The sequence below is a fragment of the Anas acuta genome, chromosome 33 (assembly GCF_963932015.1).
Source record: "Anas acuta chromosome 33, bAnaAcu1.1, whole genome shotgun sequence".
In the NCBI taxonomy this organism is placed as follows: domain Eukaryota; kingdom Metazoa; phylum Chordata; class Aves; order Anseriformes; family Anatidae; genus Anas; species Anas acuta.
Genome location: NC_089011.1, coordinates 186,324 through 199,181, shown reverse-complemented (window position 1 = coordinate 199,181; position 12,858 = coordinate 186,324). Strand labels below are relative to the sequence as shown.

General features: G+C 59.7%; 2 protein-coding genes and 1 pseudogene across 2 annotated transcripts in view; all 3 read left to right on the top strand.

Annotated features, from left to right (window-relative positions):
- The window catches only part of DCAF11 (DDB1 and CUL4 associated factor 11), a 31,828-nt gene that overhangs the window by 12,120 nt on the left and 6,850 nt on the right, over nucleotides 1-12,858 (top strand). The gene's annotated exons all lie outside the window — the stretch shown is intronic.
- LOC137846516 (uncharacterized PPE family protein PPE54-like) lies at nucleotides 2,916-3,647 on the top strand. Its single transcript, XM_068664533.1, is given in 3 exon segments — nucleotides 2,916-3,163; nucleotides 3,165-3,415; nucleotides 3,418-3,647. Coding segments are annotated over 3 exon segments (729 nt in total).
- LOC137846515 (shematrin-like protein 1) lies at nucleotides 7,033-8,415 on the top strand (annotated as a pseudogene).

The following is a 12,858-nucleotide window of genomic DNA, read 5'->3' as shown; positions in this document are numbered from 1 at the left end:
GGGGTGGTTATGGGGTGGTTATGGGTCACTATGGGGTGGTTGGGGGTCACTGTGGGGGTGGTATGGGTCACTATGGGGTGGTAATGGGGTGGTTATGGGGTGGTTGGGGTGGTTATGGGTCATTATGGGGTGGTTTGGGGTGGTTATGGGGTGGTTGGAGGTGGTTTTGGGGTGGTTGGGGTGGTTATGGGTGGTTATGGGTGGTTATGGGGTGGTTTGGGGTCACTATGGGGTGGTTATGGGGTGGTTTGGGGTGGTTATGGGGTGGTTATGGGGTGGTTGGAGGTGGTTATGGGGTGGTTATGGGTCACTATGGGGTCATTTTTGGGTCCCTATGGGTCCCTATGGGTCCCTATAGGGTCTATGGGGTCTATAGGTCTCTATGGGGTTCTCTATGGGTCTATGGGTCCCTATAGGTTTCTATGGGGTCTATGGGGTCTCTATGGATCCCTATAGGGACTATGGGTCCCTGTGGGGTCTATGGGGCGCTATGGGGTCCTATAGGTCCCTATAGGTCCCTATGAGGTCTATGGGTCCCTATGGGGTCTCTATGGGTCCCTATGGGTCCCTATGGGTCCCTATGGGTCCTATGGGGTCCTATAGGTCCCTATAGGTCCCTATGGGGTCTATGGGTCCCTATGGGTCCCTATGGGGTCTATGGGGACTCTATGGGGTCTATGGGGTGCTATAGGGTCTATGGGGTCTATGGGGTCTATGGGTCCCTATGGGGTCTCTATGGGTCCTATGGCTCCCTATGGGGTCCTGTGGGCCCCCCTGACCCCCTAATTTTTTGGGGGGCAGCCCTGGGGACGGCGCCGCTGCCGGGGGACAGCTCTCTGGTGACGTTCCGGGCCACGCGGTGCTGCACACCCTCATCCGCTGCCGCCTGGCCCCCGCCGGGGGGGCGCCAGCGCCACCTGGCCACCGGCTGCGCCTCGGGGGCGGTGCTGGGTAAAGGGGGGGGGGGGGCGGGGCCTAAAAAAGGGGGCGGGGCCTAAAAGGGGGGCGTGGTCTATAAGGGGGGCGTGGTTTTAAGGGGGTGGGGCTTAAGGGGGAGGGGTCCCAGGGGGCGGGGCCTAAGGGGGGTGGGGCTTAAGGGGGAGGGGTCCCCAGGGGGCGGGGCCTAAGGGGGTGGGGCTAAAGGGGGAGGGGCTTAAAGGGGGCGGGCTTGAGGGAGGGGGCGTGGCTTAGGGGAGGGGGTGGGCTTAAGGGAGGGGGCGGGGCTTAGATTCAATGGGATGGGGTAGGGGGAGTAAAAGGGGCGTGGCTTAAGGGAGGGGGCGTGGCCTATAAGGGGGGAGTGGCCAATGGGGGCGTGGCCTATGGGAGGGGGCGTGGCTTAAGGGCTGTGGGCGGGGCTTAGCCCCAATTGAATGCATGGGAGGGAGTCAAAGGGGGCGTGGCTTAAGGGAGGGGGCGTGGCTTAGGGGAGGGGGCGTGGTTTAAGGAAGGGCGTGGCCTATAAGGGGGAGTGGCCAATGGGGCGTGGCTTGAGGATGGGGGCGGGGCTTAAAGGCTGTGGGCGGGGCTTAGCCCCAATTGAATGCATGGGGGGGGTCAAAGGGGGCGGGGCTTAAAGGAGGGGGCGTGGCTTAAGGGAGGGGGGCGTGGCCTCCGTGACCCCGCCCCCCACCCCGCAGTATACGACGTTCTGACTGGCCGGGCCGTGCGGCGCCTGCCCAATCACGGGGGCTGCGTGCGGGACGTCTGCTGGCACCCCCAGGGGGCGGAGCTGGCCAGCACCTCGGTGGGCGGGGCTTAAGGGGGAGGGGGCGGGGCTTAAGGGGAGGGGGCGGGGCCTAAGGGGAGGGGGAGGGGCCTAGGGGGAGGGGCTTAAAGGGGAGGGGGCGGGGCTTAAAGGGAGGGGGCGGGGCTTAAGGGGGAGGGGCTTAAAGGGGAGGGGGCGGGGCTTAAAGGGAGGGGGCGGGGCTTAGGGGGAGGGGGCGGGGCCTAAGGGGAGGGGGCGGGGCCTAAGGGAGGGGCGGGGCTTAAGGGGTGGGGAATCTATGGGGCAGGGATCTGTGGGCTGGGATCTGTGGGGCTGGGGAGCTATGGGGTGGGGGTATGTGGGGTGGGGAGTTGTGGGGCTGGGATCTATGGGGCAGGGATCTGTGGGGTGGGGGGATCTATGGGGCTGGGGGTCTATGGGGCTGGGATCTATGGGTGGGGAATCTATGGGGTGGGAGTGTCTGTGGGGTTGGGGAATCTATGGGGCAGGGGTATATGGGGTGGGGGTTCTATGAGGAGGGGGTCTATGGGGCTGGGGGTCTGTGGGGCTGGGATCTATGGGGTGGGGGATGTATGGGGCTGGGATCTATGGGGCTGGGATACATGGGGTGGGGAATCTATGGGGTGGGGGTGTCTGTGGGGTGGGGATCTATGGGGCTGGGATCTGTGGGGCTGGAATATGTGGGGTTGGGGTCTATGGGGAGGGGGTCTATGGGGCTGGGATCTATGGGGTGGGGAATCTATGGGGTGGGGATCTATGGGGTGGGAGGATCTATGGGGCTGGGATCTGTGGGGCTGGGAGCCTATGGGGTCAGGGAATCTATGGGGCAGGGGTCTATGGGGTGGGGGTATGTGGGGTGGGGAGATCTATGGGGCAGGATCTGTGGGGCTGGGATCTATGGGGTGGGGGTCTATGGGGTTGGGGGGGCCTATGGGGCTGGGATCTATGGGGCTGGGGCTCTATGGGGCTGGGAATCTGTGGGGCTGGATCTATTGGGCTGGAATCTATGGGTGGGGATCTATGGGGTGGGGGTGTCTGTGGGGTGGGAATCTATGGGGCTGGGATCTATGGGTGGGGAATCTATGGGGTGGATGTCTATGGGGTGGGGGGTCTGTGGTCTGGGTATCTGTGGGGCTGGAATCTGTGGGTCGGGGATCTATGGGCTGGGATCTATGGTCTGGGACCTATGGGGCTGGGATCTATGGGGCTGGGGTCTATGGGGCTGGGATCTATGGGTCTGGGGCTCTATGGGGCTGGGAATCTATGGGGCTGGGACCTATGGGGCTGGAACCTATGGGGCTGGGATCTATGGGGCTGGGAATCTATGGGGCTGGGATCTATGGGGCTGGAACCTATGGGGCTGGGATCTATGGGTCTGGGACCTATGGGGCTGGAATCTATGGGTCTGGAATCTATGGGTCTGGGGCTCTATGGGGCAGGGAATCTATGGGTCTGGGACTTATGGAGCCAGGAATCTATGGGGCTGGGATCTATGGGGCTGGGAATCTATGGGGCTGGGAATCTATGGGTCTGGGACCTATGGGGCTGGGATCTATGGGGCTGGGGCTCTATGGGGCTGGGATCTATGGGTCTGGGGCTCTATGGGGCTGGGAATCTATGGGGCTGGGATCTATGGGGCTGGGATCTATGGGGTGAGGGATGTATGGGGCTGGAACCTATGGGGCTGGAATCTATGGGGCTGGGATCTATGGGGTGAGGGATGTATGGGGTGGAATCTGTGGGTCTGGGGCTCTATGGGGCTGGGCCCTATGGGGCTGGCCTCTATGGGGCACGAATCTATGGGGCTGCCCCACAGTGGGACGGGAGCGTGCGCCTCTGGGCCTACCGGGAGCCGGAGGACGACGAGGACGAGGCCGGGGGCGGCCGCCCCACAGCGCCCCTGCCCCACAGCAAATAAAGGCCCTGCGACCCCCAAGTGATGACGTCATCTGTGGGGCAGGGGGGTGGGGGGGGAGTGGGGTGGGGTTGGGGGGTGGGGGGGGGCGGCTGCCCCATAGCTGCCCCATAGCTGCCCCATAGCTGCCCCACATCTCCCCAAATCTGCCCCATAGCTGCCCCATAACCTTCTGTATCTGCCCCACATCTGCCCCACATCTGCCCCATAAGTCCCCCAAATCTGCCCCATATCCCCCTAAATCTGCCCCATAGCTGCCCCACATCTGCCCCATAACCCCCTTTTCTGCCCCACATCTCCCCATATCTGCCCCACATCTGCCCCATAGATGCCCCATATCCATTCCATAACCCCCCAAACCCGCCCCATAACCCCCCTAAATCTGCCCCATAACCCCCCTAAATCTGCCCCACATCCCCCTTAATCTGCCCCATAGCTGCCCCACTTCTGCCCCATAACTCCCCAAAATCTTCCCCAAATCCCCCTAAATCTGCCCCACATCTGCCCCATAACCTCCTGTATCTGCCCCACAGCTGCCCCATAGCTGCCCCACATCTCCCCATATCCACCCCAAAACCCCCCCGAAACAGCCCCATAACCCCCCTAAATCTGCCCCGCACCTGCCCCATAACGTCCTTTTCTGCCCCACATCTCCCCATAGCTGCCCCATAGCTGCCCCATAACCCCCCAAATCCACCCCATATCCCCCTAAATCTGCCCCATGTCTGCCCCACATCTGCCCCATAACCTCCTGTATCTGCCCCACATCTGCCCCACAACTCTCCATATCTGCCCCACATCTCCCCATACCAGCCCCATATCTGCCCCATAACCTCCAAACTCTGCCCTATATCTCCCTAAATCTGCCCCATATCTGCCCCACATCTGCCCCACAACTCCCCATAGCTGCCCCATATCTCCCCATATCCACCCCATAGCTGCCCCATAACCCCCAAATCCGCCCCATAACCCCCCCATAACCCCTCCAAAATAACCCTATAACCCCCCTAAATCTGCCCCACATCTCCCCATACCAGCCCCATAGCTGCCCCATAGCTGCCCCAAAACCCCCCAAACTCGCCCCATAGCTGCCCCATAACCTCCTGTATCTGCCCCACATCTGCCCCATAACCCCCTTTCCTGCCCCACATCTCCCCATAGCTGCCCCATAGCTGCCCCATAACCCCCCAAATCCACCCCATATCCCCCTAAATCTGCCCCATGTCTGCCCCACATCTCCCCATATCTGCCCCACATCTCCCCATACCAGCCCCACATCTGCCCCGTATCTGCCCCATAACCTCCAAACTCTGCCCTATATCTCCCTAAATCTGCCCCATATCTGCCCCACATCTGCCCCATAACCTCCTGTATCTGCCCCACATCTGCCCCACAACTCCCCATAGCTGCCCCATATCTCCCCATATCCACCCCATATCCGCCCCATAACCCCCCAAACTCGCCCCATAACCCCCCCATAACCCCTCCAAAATAACCCTATAACCCCCCTAAATCTGCCCCACATCTCCCCATACCAGCCCCATAGCTGCCCCATAGCTGCCCCAAAACCCCCCAAACTCGCCCCATAGCTGCCCCATAACCTCCTGTATCTGCCCCACAACCCCCTTTTCTGCCCCATAGCTGCCCCATAGCTGCCCCATAACCCCCTAAATCCCCCCCACACCCCCCCCCACACCCCCTAAAACCCCCCCACACCCCCCCCACAACCCCCCCCTCACCCCCCCCATGCCCTCCAGCTGCCCTTGCCCCTCCCCCCCCACCCCCCACATCCCCTCCCCCACCCCCCCCCCACCCCTCCCCCCCCACCCCCACCCCCACCCCCCCCCCAGCCATGGCGGAGGCCGCCGTGGGGCTCCGCGGGCTCTGTGGGGCAGCACTTGTGGGGCTGAGCTGGGGGGCGGCACTTGTGGGGCGCTGCTGTGGGGCGGCACTTGTGGGGCTGAGCCGGGGGGCGGCGGCGTTGCTGGGGACCCCCGGCTTCGCCCGGGCCCACGCTTTGGGGGTGGCCGCACTTGTGGGGCTGGAGCCGGCCCTGCGCCGTGGGGCTGACCCCCATGGGGTGCTGGCCTCGCCCCACAACCTGCTGGAGGCGTGAGTTGGGGGGCAGGGATCTATGGGGCGGGGGGGGGGTTGTGGGGCTGGGAGTTGTGGGGCTGGGGAGTTGTGGGGCTGGGATCTATGGGGCTGGAGGGGGTGGTTATGGGGCTGGGATCTATGGGGCTGGGATCTATGGGGCGGGGGAGTTATGGGGCTGGGGATCTATGGGGCTGGGATCTATGGGGCTGGGGAGTTATGGGGCAGGATCTATGGGGCTGGGGAGCTATGGGGCTGGAGCGGGTGGTTATGGGGCAAAGGGGGTGGTTATGGGGCTGGGGAGTTATGGGGCTGGGGAGTTATGGGGCTGGGATCTATGGGGCTGGGGAGCTATGGGGCTGGGATCTATGGGGCAGGGGAGTAATGGGGCTGGGGAGTTATGGGGCTGGAGGGGGTGGTTATGGGGCTGGTTGTGGGGCTGGGATCTGTGGGGCAGGATCTATGGGGCTGGGGAGTTATGGGGCTGGGATGTATGGGGCTGGGGAGCTATGGGGCTGGGGAGTTATGGGGCTGGAGGGGGTGGTTATGGGGCTGGTTGTGGGGTTTGGGGGTGGTTATGGGGCTGGGAATCTGTGGGGCAGGAGCTATGGGGCTGGGATCTGTGGGGCTGGGGAGTTATGGGGCTGGGAGCTAAGGGGCTGGGATCTATGGGGCAGGATCTATGGGGCTGGGGAGCTATGGGGCTGGGATCTATGGGGCTGGGGAGTTATGGGGCAGGGGACTTAGGGGGCTGGAGGGGGTGGTTATGGGGCTGGAATCTGTGGGGCTGGGATCTATGGGGCTGGGGAGTTATGGGGCTGGGGGGAGATGTGGGGCTGGGGGTGCTTGTGGGGCTGGGAGCTATGGGGCTGGGATCTATGGGGCAGGATCTATGGGGCTGGGGAGCTATGGGGCTGGAGCGGGTGGTTATGGGGCAAAGGGGGTGGTTATGGGGCTGGGGAGTTATGGGGCTGGGATCTATGGGGCTGGGGAGCTATGGGGCTGGGATCTATGGGGCAGGGGAGTTATGGGGCTGGGGAGTTACGGGGCTGGAGGGGGTGGTTATGGGGCTGGTTGTGGGGCTGGGATCTGTGGGGCAAGATCTATGGGGCTGGAATCTGGGGCAGGGGACCTATGGGGCTGGAATCTGTGGGGCTGGAATCTGTGGGGCTGGGATCTATGGGGCTGGGTCCTATGGGGCTGGAATCTGTGGGGCTGGGGAGTGGTTATGGGGCTGGGGGCTATGGGGCAGCGTGGGTGCAATGGGGGGGTGCTATGGGGCGCTATGGGGGTTATGGGGCTCGGTGGGGTTTCTGTGGGTCTCTATGGGGTTTCTATGGGGCCGCTATGGGTCTATGGGATCTATGGGGTCTCTATGGGGTCTATGGGTCCCTATGGGGTCTATGGGGTCTCTATGGGGTCTATGGGGTTTCTATGGGTCTATGGGGTCTCTATGGGGTTCCTATGGGTCTATGGGGTTTCTATGGGGTCTATGGGTCCCCATGGGGTCTATGGGTCTATGGGGTCTCTATGAGGTTTCTATGGGGTCTCTGGGTCTCTATGGGTCTATGGGATTTCTATGGGGTCTATGGGTCTCTATGGGGTCTCTATGGGTCTATGGGTCCCTATGGGGTCTCTATGGGGTTTCTATGGGGTCGCTATGGGTCTATGGGATTTCTATGGGGTTTCTATGGGTCTGTGGGATTTCTATGGGGTCTATGGGGTGTCTATGGGGTCTATGGGTCCCTATGGGGTCTGTGGGGTTTCTATGGGGTCTATGGGGTCTCTATGGGGTCTATGGGTCTCTATGGGGTCTATGGGTCCCTATGGGGTCTATGGGTCCCTATAGGTCCCTATGGGTCTTATGGGGTTTCTATGGGGTCTATGGGGTCTCTATGGGTCTATGGGGTCTCTATGGGGTCTCTATGGGGTCTCTATGGGGTCTCTATGGGTCTATGGGGTCCCTATGGGGTCTATGGGGTCTCTACGGGGTCCATGGGGTCTCTGGGATTTCTATGGGTCTATGGGGTCTCTATGGGGTCTCTATGGGGTCTATGGGGTCTCTATGGGGTCTATGGGTCCCTATGGGGTCTCTATGGGGTCACTATGGGTCTATGGGGTTCCTATGGGTCTATGGGCTCTGTGGGTTTTCTATGGGGTCTGTGGGATTTCTATGGGGTCTATGGGTTCCTATAGGTCCCTATGGGTCTTATGGGGTTTCTATGGGGTCTATGGGGTCTCTATGGGTCTGTGGGGTCTCTATGGGGTTTCTATGGGTCTATGGGTCTCTATGGGTCCCTATGGGGCCTCTATGGGGTTTCTATGGGGTTTCTATGGGTCTATGGGGTTCCTATGGGGTCTCTTGGGCTCTATGGGGTCTCTATGGGATTTCTATGGGTCTGTGGGGTCTCTATGGGGTTTCTATGGGTCTATGGGGTCTATGGGGTCTCTATGGGATCTATGGGTCTCTATGGGGTCTGTGGGATTTCTATGGGTCTATGGGGTCTCTATGGGTCTATGGGGTCTCTTGGGTTCTATGGGATTTCTATGGGGTTTCTATGGGTCTATGGGATCTATGGGTCTCTATGGGGTCTATGGGGTCTCTATGGGTTCTATGGGTCCCTATGGGGTCTATGGGGTCTCTATGGGGTCTGTGGGATTTCTATGGGGCTTCTAGGTGTCTATGGGGTCTATGGGTCCCTATGGGGTCTATAGGGTCTCTATGGGTCTGTGGGGTCTCTATGGGGTCTCTATGGGTCTATGGGATCTCTATGGGAATTCTATGGGTCTGTGGGGTCTCTATGGGGTCTATGGGGTCTCTATGGGTCTATGGGGTCTGTGGGATTTCTATGGGGTTTCTATGGGGTCTCTTGGGCTCTATGGGATTTCTATGGGATCTATGGGTCCCTATGGGGTCTCTATGGGTCTATGGGGTTCCTATGGGTCTATGGGGTCTCTATGGGGTCTATGGGTCCCTATGGGGTTTCTATGGGTCTATGGGGTCCCTATGGGTTCTATGGGGTCTCTATGGGTCTATGGGGTCCCTATGGGGTCTGTGGGATTTCTATGGGTCTATGGGGTGTCTATGGGGTTTCTATGGGGTCTCGGGGATTTCTATGGGGTCTATGGGTCTCTATGGGGTCTATGGGGTCTCTATGGGTCTATGGGGTCTCTATGGGTCTATGGGGTCTCTATGGGGTCTATGGGGTCTATGGGTCTCTGGGGTCTCTATGGGGTCTATGGGGTCCCTATGGGGTCTATGGGGTCTCTATGGGTCTATGGGATCTCTATGGGTCCCTATGGGGTCTATGGGGTCTCTATGGGGTCTATGGGTCTCTATGGGGTCTATGGGTCCCTATAGGTCCCTATGGGTCTTATGGGGTTTCTATGGGGTCTCGGGGATTTCTATGGGGTCTATGGGGTCTCTATGGGATTTCTATGGGTCTATGGGGTCTATGGGTCTCTATGGGGTCTATGGGTCCCTATGGGGTCTATGGGGTTTCTATGGGTCTATGGGGTCTATGGGTCCCTATGGGGTCTATGGGGTTTCTATGGGTCTATGGGGTGTCTATGGGGTTTCTATGGGGTCTCTGGGATTTCTATGGGGTCTATGGGGTCTCTATGGGGTCTCTATGGGATTTCTATGGGGTCTATGGGGTCTATGGGGTCTCTATGGGTTCTATGGGTCCCTATGGGGTCTATGGGGTCTCTATGGGTCCCTATGGGGTCCCTATGGGGTCTATGGGCTCTATGGGGTCTCTATGGGTCTGTGGGGTCTCTATGGGGTCTCTATGGGTCTATGGGGTCTCTATGGGGTCTCTATGGGGTCTATGGGGTCTCTATGGGTCTGTGGGATTTCTATGGGTCTATGGGTCCCTATGGGGTTTCTATGGGTCTATGGGGTCTCTATGGGGTCTCTATGGGTCTATGGGGTCTCTATGGGTCCCTATGGGATTTCTATGGGTCTATGGGGTGTCTATGGGGTTTCTATGGGGTCTCGGGGATTTCTATGGGGTCTATGGGGTCTCTATGGGTCTATGGGGTCTCTATGGGGTCTATGGGATTTCTATGGGTCTATGGGGTGTCTATGGGGTTTCTATGGGGTCTCGGGGATTTCTATGGGGTCTATGGGGTCTCTATGGGTCTATGGGGTCTCTTGGGCTCTATGGGTCCCTATGGGGTCTATGGGGTCTCTATGGGTCTATGGGGTCTCTATGGGGTCTATGGGTCCCTATGGGGTCTGTGGGATTTCTATGGGATCTATGGGTCTCTATGGGTCTGTGGGGTCTCTATGGGGTTTCTATGGGTCTATGGGGTTTCTATGGGGTCGCTATGGGTCTATGGGATTTCTATGGGATTTCTATGGGGTCTATGGGTCTATGGGGTCTCTATGGGTCTGTGGGGTCTCTATGGGTCCAGTGGGTCTCTATGGGGTCTATGGGTCCCTATGGGGTCTATGGGATTTCTATGGGTCTATGGGGTTCCTATGGGGTCGCTATGGGTCTCTATGGGGTCGCTATGGGTCTATGGGGTCTCTATGGGGTCTCTATGGGGTCTATGGGTCTATGGGGTCCCTATGGGGTCTATGGGTCTATAGGGTTTCTATGGGGTCTCTATGGGGTCTATGGGGTCTGTGGGGTCTCTATGGGGTCTCTATGGGGCCTCACCCCCCACCCCCCACCCCTGCCCCACAGCCGCCTCGTCGCCTCGGCCGGCCGCTGGACGGCGCTGCTCCTGGGGTCCCTTCTGGTGGCCTCCCTCCCCCTGGCCCAGCCGGGGGGGGGGTCGCCGGGGGGCGCTGTTGCGGGCGGCCGGCCGGCTAGCCGTGGGGGCAACCGTCATGGCCGCCGCCGCCCCCCCGCCTCTTCGCCGCCCTGGAGGCCGCCGCCGGCCTCCGCCCGTCCCCCCAGGCCTTCGGCCTCGTCCTCTGCGGCCTGGGCTTGGGCGAGGAGCTGGGGGCTCTGGGGAGGCTCCTCCACCCGCCCCGGGGGGCTAGCGGGGACGCCCGGGTGGCTACTGGTGGACAAAGGGCTACTGGAAGCGACTGGGTGGCTACTGATGGAAGGAGGGCTACTGGAGGCGACTGGGTGGCTACTGATGGAAGGAGGGCTACTGGAAGTGACTGGGTGGCTAGTGACCGCAGGATGGCTACTGGAGGCGACTGGGTGGCTACCAACACCAGAATGGCTACCAGAGATGACTGGATGGCTACTGACACCAGAATGGCTACTGGGGACGTCTGGATGGCTACCGATGGAAGGAGGGCTACTGGAGGTGACTGGGTGGCTAGTGACCGCAGGATGGCTACTGGAGGCGACTGGGTGGCTACCAACACCAGAATGGCTACTGGGGACGTGTGGATGGCTACCGATGGAAGGAGGGCTACTGGAGGTGACTGGGTGGCTAGTGACCGCAGGATGGCTACCAGGGATGACTGGATGGCTAGTGACCGCAGGATGGCTACCAGAGATGACTGGATGGCTACCAACACCAGAATGGCTACCAGGGATGACTGGGTGGCTAGTGACCGCAGGATGGCTACCAGAGATGACTGGATGGCTACCAACACCAGAATGGCTACCAGGGATGACTGGATGGCTACTGACACCAGTCTGCCTACTGGAGGCAACTGGGTGGCCACCACCACCAGTATGGCTACCGGAGGCAACTGGGTGGCCACCACCCACCAGTATGGCTACTGGAGGCAACCGGGTGGCTACCGAGGAGCCCAAGGTGGTGGCCACCGCCCCCCTGTGCCTCCTCTTCCTCCTCAACGCCGGGCTGCTGCTGCTGTGGCAGGGGGCGCTGGTGGCCACCTTGGCTTACCGGTGCCACTGGGCCGCCAACGCCGCCGGGGCCGCCCTGGGCTGGGCCGCCTGGGCCCTCACCTACCGGCTCTGGTACCAGCTGCCCCTGCTCCCCGGGGAGGCCCGGGTTGGGGCTGAGGCCGAGGGGGGGGGGGGTAAAAAATTTTGGGGGGGGGGGTCCTAAAATTTTTTGGGGGGGTGAGGGTCGTAAAATTTTGGGGGAAAATGCGAAAGTTTGGGGGAAATGGGGAAATTTGGGGAAAATGTGAAAATTCTGGGGGAAAATGTGAAAATTGGGGGGCGGAAGTTTGGGGGGAATGGGGAAATTTGGGGGAAAATACGAAAATATTTTTGGGGGAGGCCAAAAGTTTGGGGGGGACACTAAAATTTAGGGGGGAGGCCAAAAGTTTTTGGGGGTTGGGCAAAAGTTTGGGGGGAATGGGAAAGTTTGGGGGAAAATGCTCCCCGGGGAGGCCCGGATTGGGGTTGAGGCCGAGGGGGGGGGGGTTAAAAAATTTGGGGGGGGGGGGTCCTAAAATTTTTTGGAGGGGGGGAGGGTCGTAAAATTTTGGGGGGAGGGCAAAAGTTTGGGGGGAAAAGGTGAAAATCTGGGGGAAAATGTGGAAATTTGGGGGAAATGACAAAGTTTGTGTGGGGGAGGCAAACTTTGGGGGGGAGGTCAAAAGTTTGGGGGGGAATCCCAAAATTTAGGGGGAGACCCTAAAATTTAGGGGGGAGGGCAAAAGTTTGGGGAGAATGGGGAAATTTGGGGGGAATGGGGAAATTTGGGGGAAATGTGAAAATTTGGGGGAAAATGTGAAAATTTGGGGGAAAATGGGAAAGTTTTGGGGAAAATTTAAAAATTTGGGGGAAAATGTGAAAAATTGGGGGGGGATGGGAAAGTTTGGGGGAAAATGCGAAAGTTTGGGGGAAATGGGAAAATTCTGGGGAAAATGCAAAAAATTGGGGGAAAATGTGAAAATTTGGGGGAAAATGGGAAAGTTTTGGGGAAAATTTAAAAATTTGGGGGGATGTGAAAATTTGGGGGGGGGACACTAAAATTTTTGGGGAAGGGCATCAAAAAATAAGGGGGGAGGCCAAAAGTTTGGGGGAAAAGGTGAAAATTTGGGGGGGGGATGGGAAAGTTTGGGGGGAATGGGAAAATTTGGGGGGAAATGGGGAAATTTGGGGGAAGTGGGAAAAATTTGGGGGGGGGCGAATTTGGGGAGATGGGTAAATTTGGGGAAAATGTGAAAATATTTTTGGGGGAGGCCAAAAGTTTGGGGGGGGAGGCCAAAGTTTATGGGGGGAGG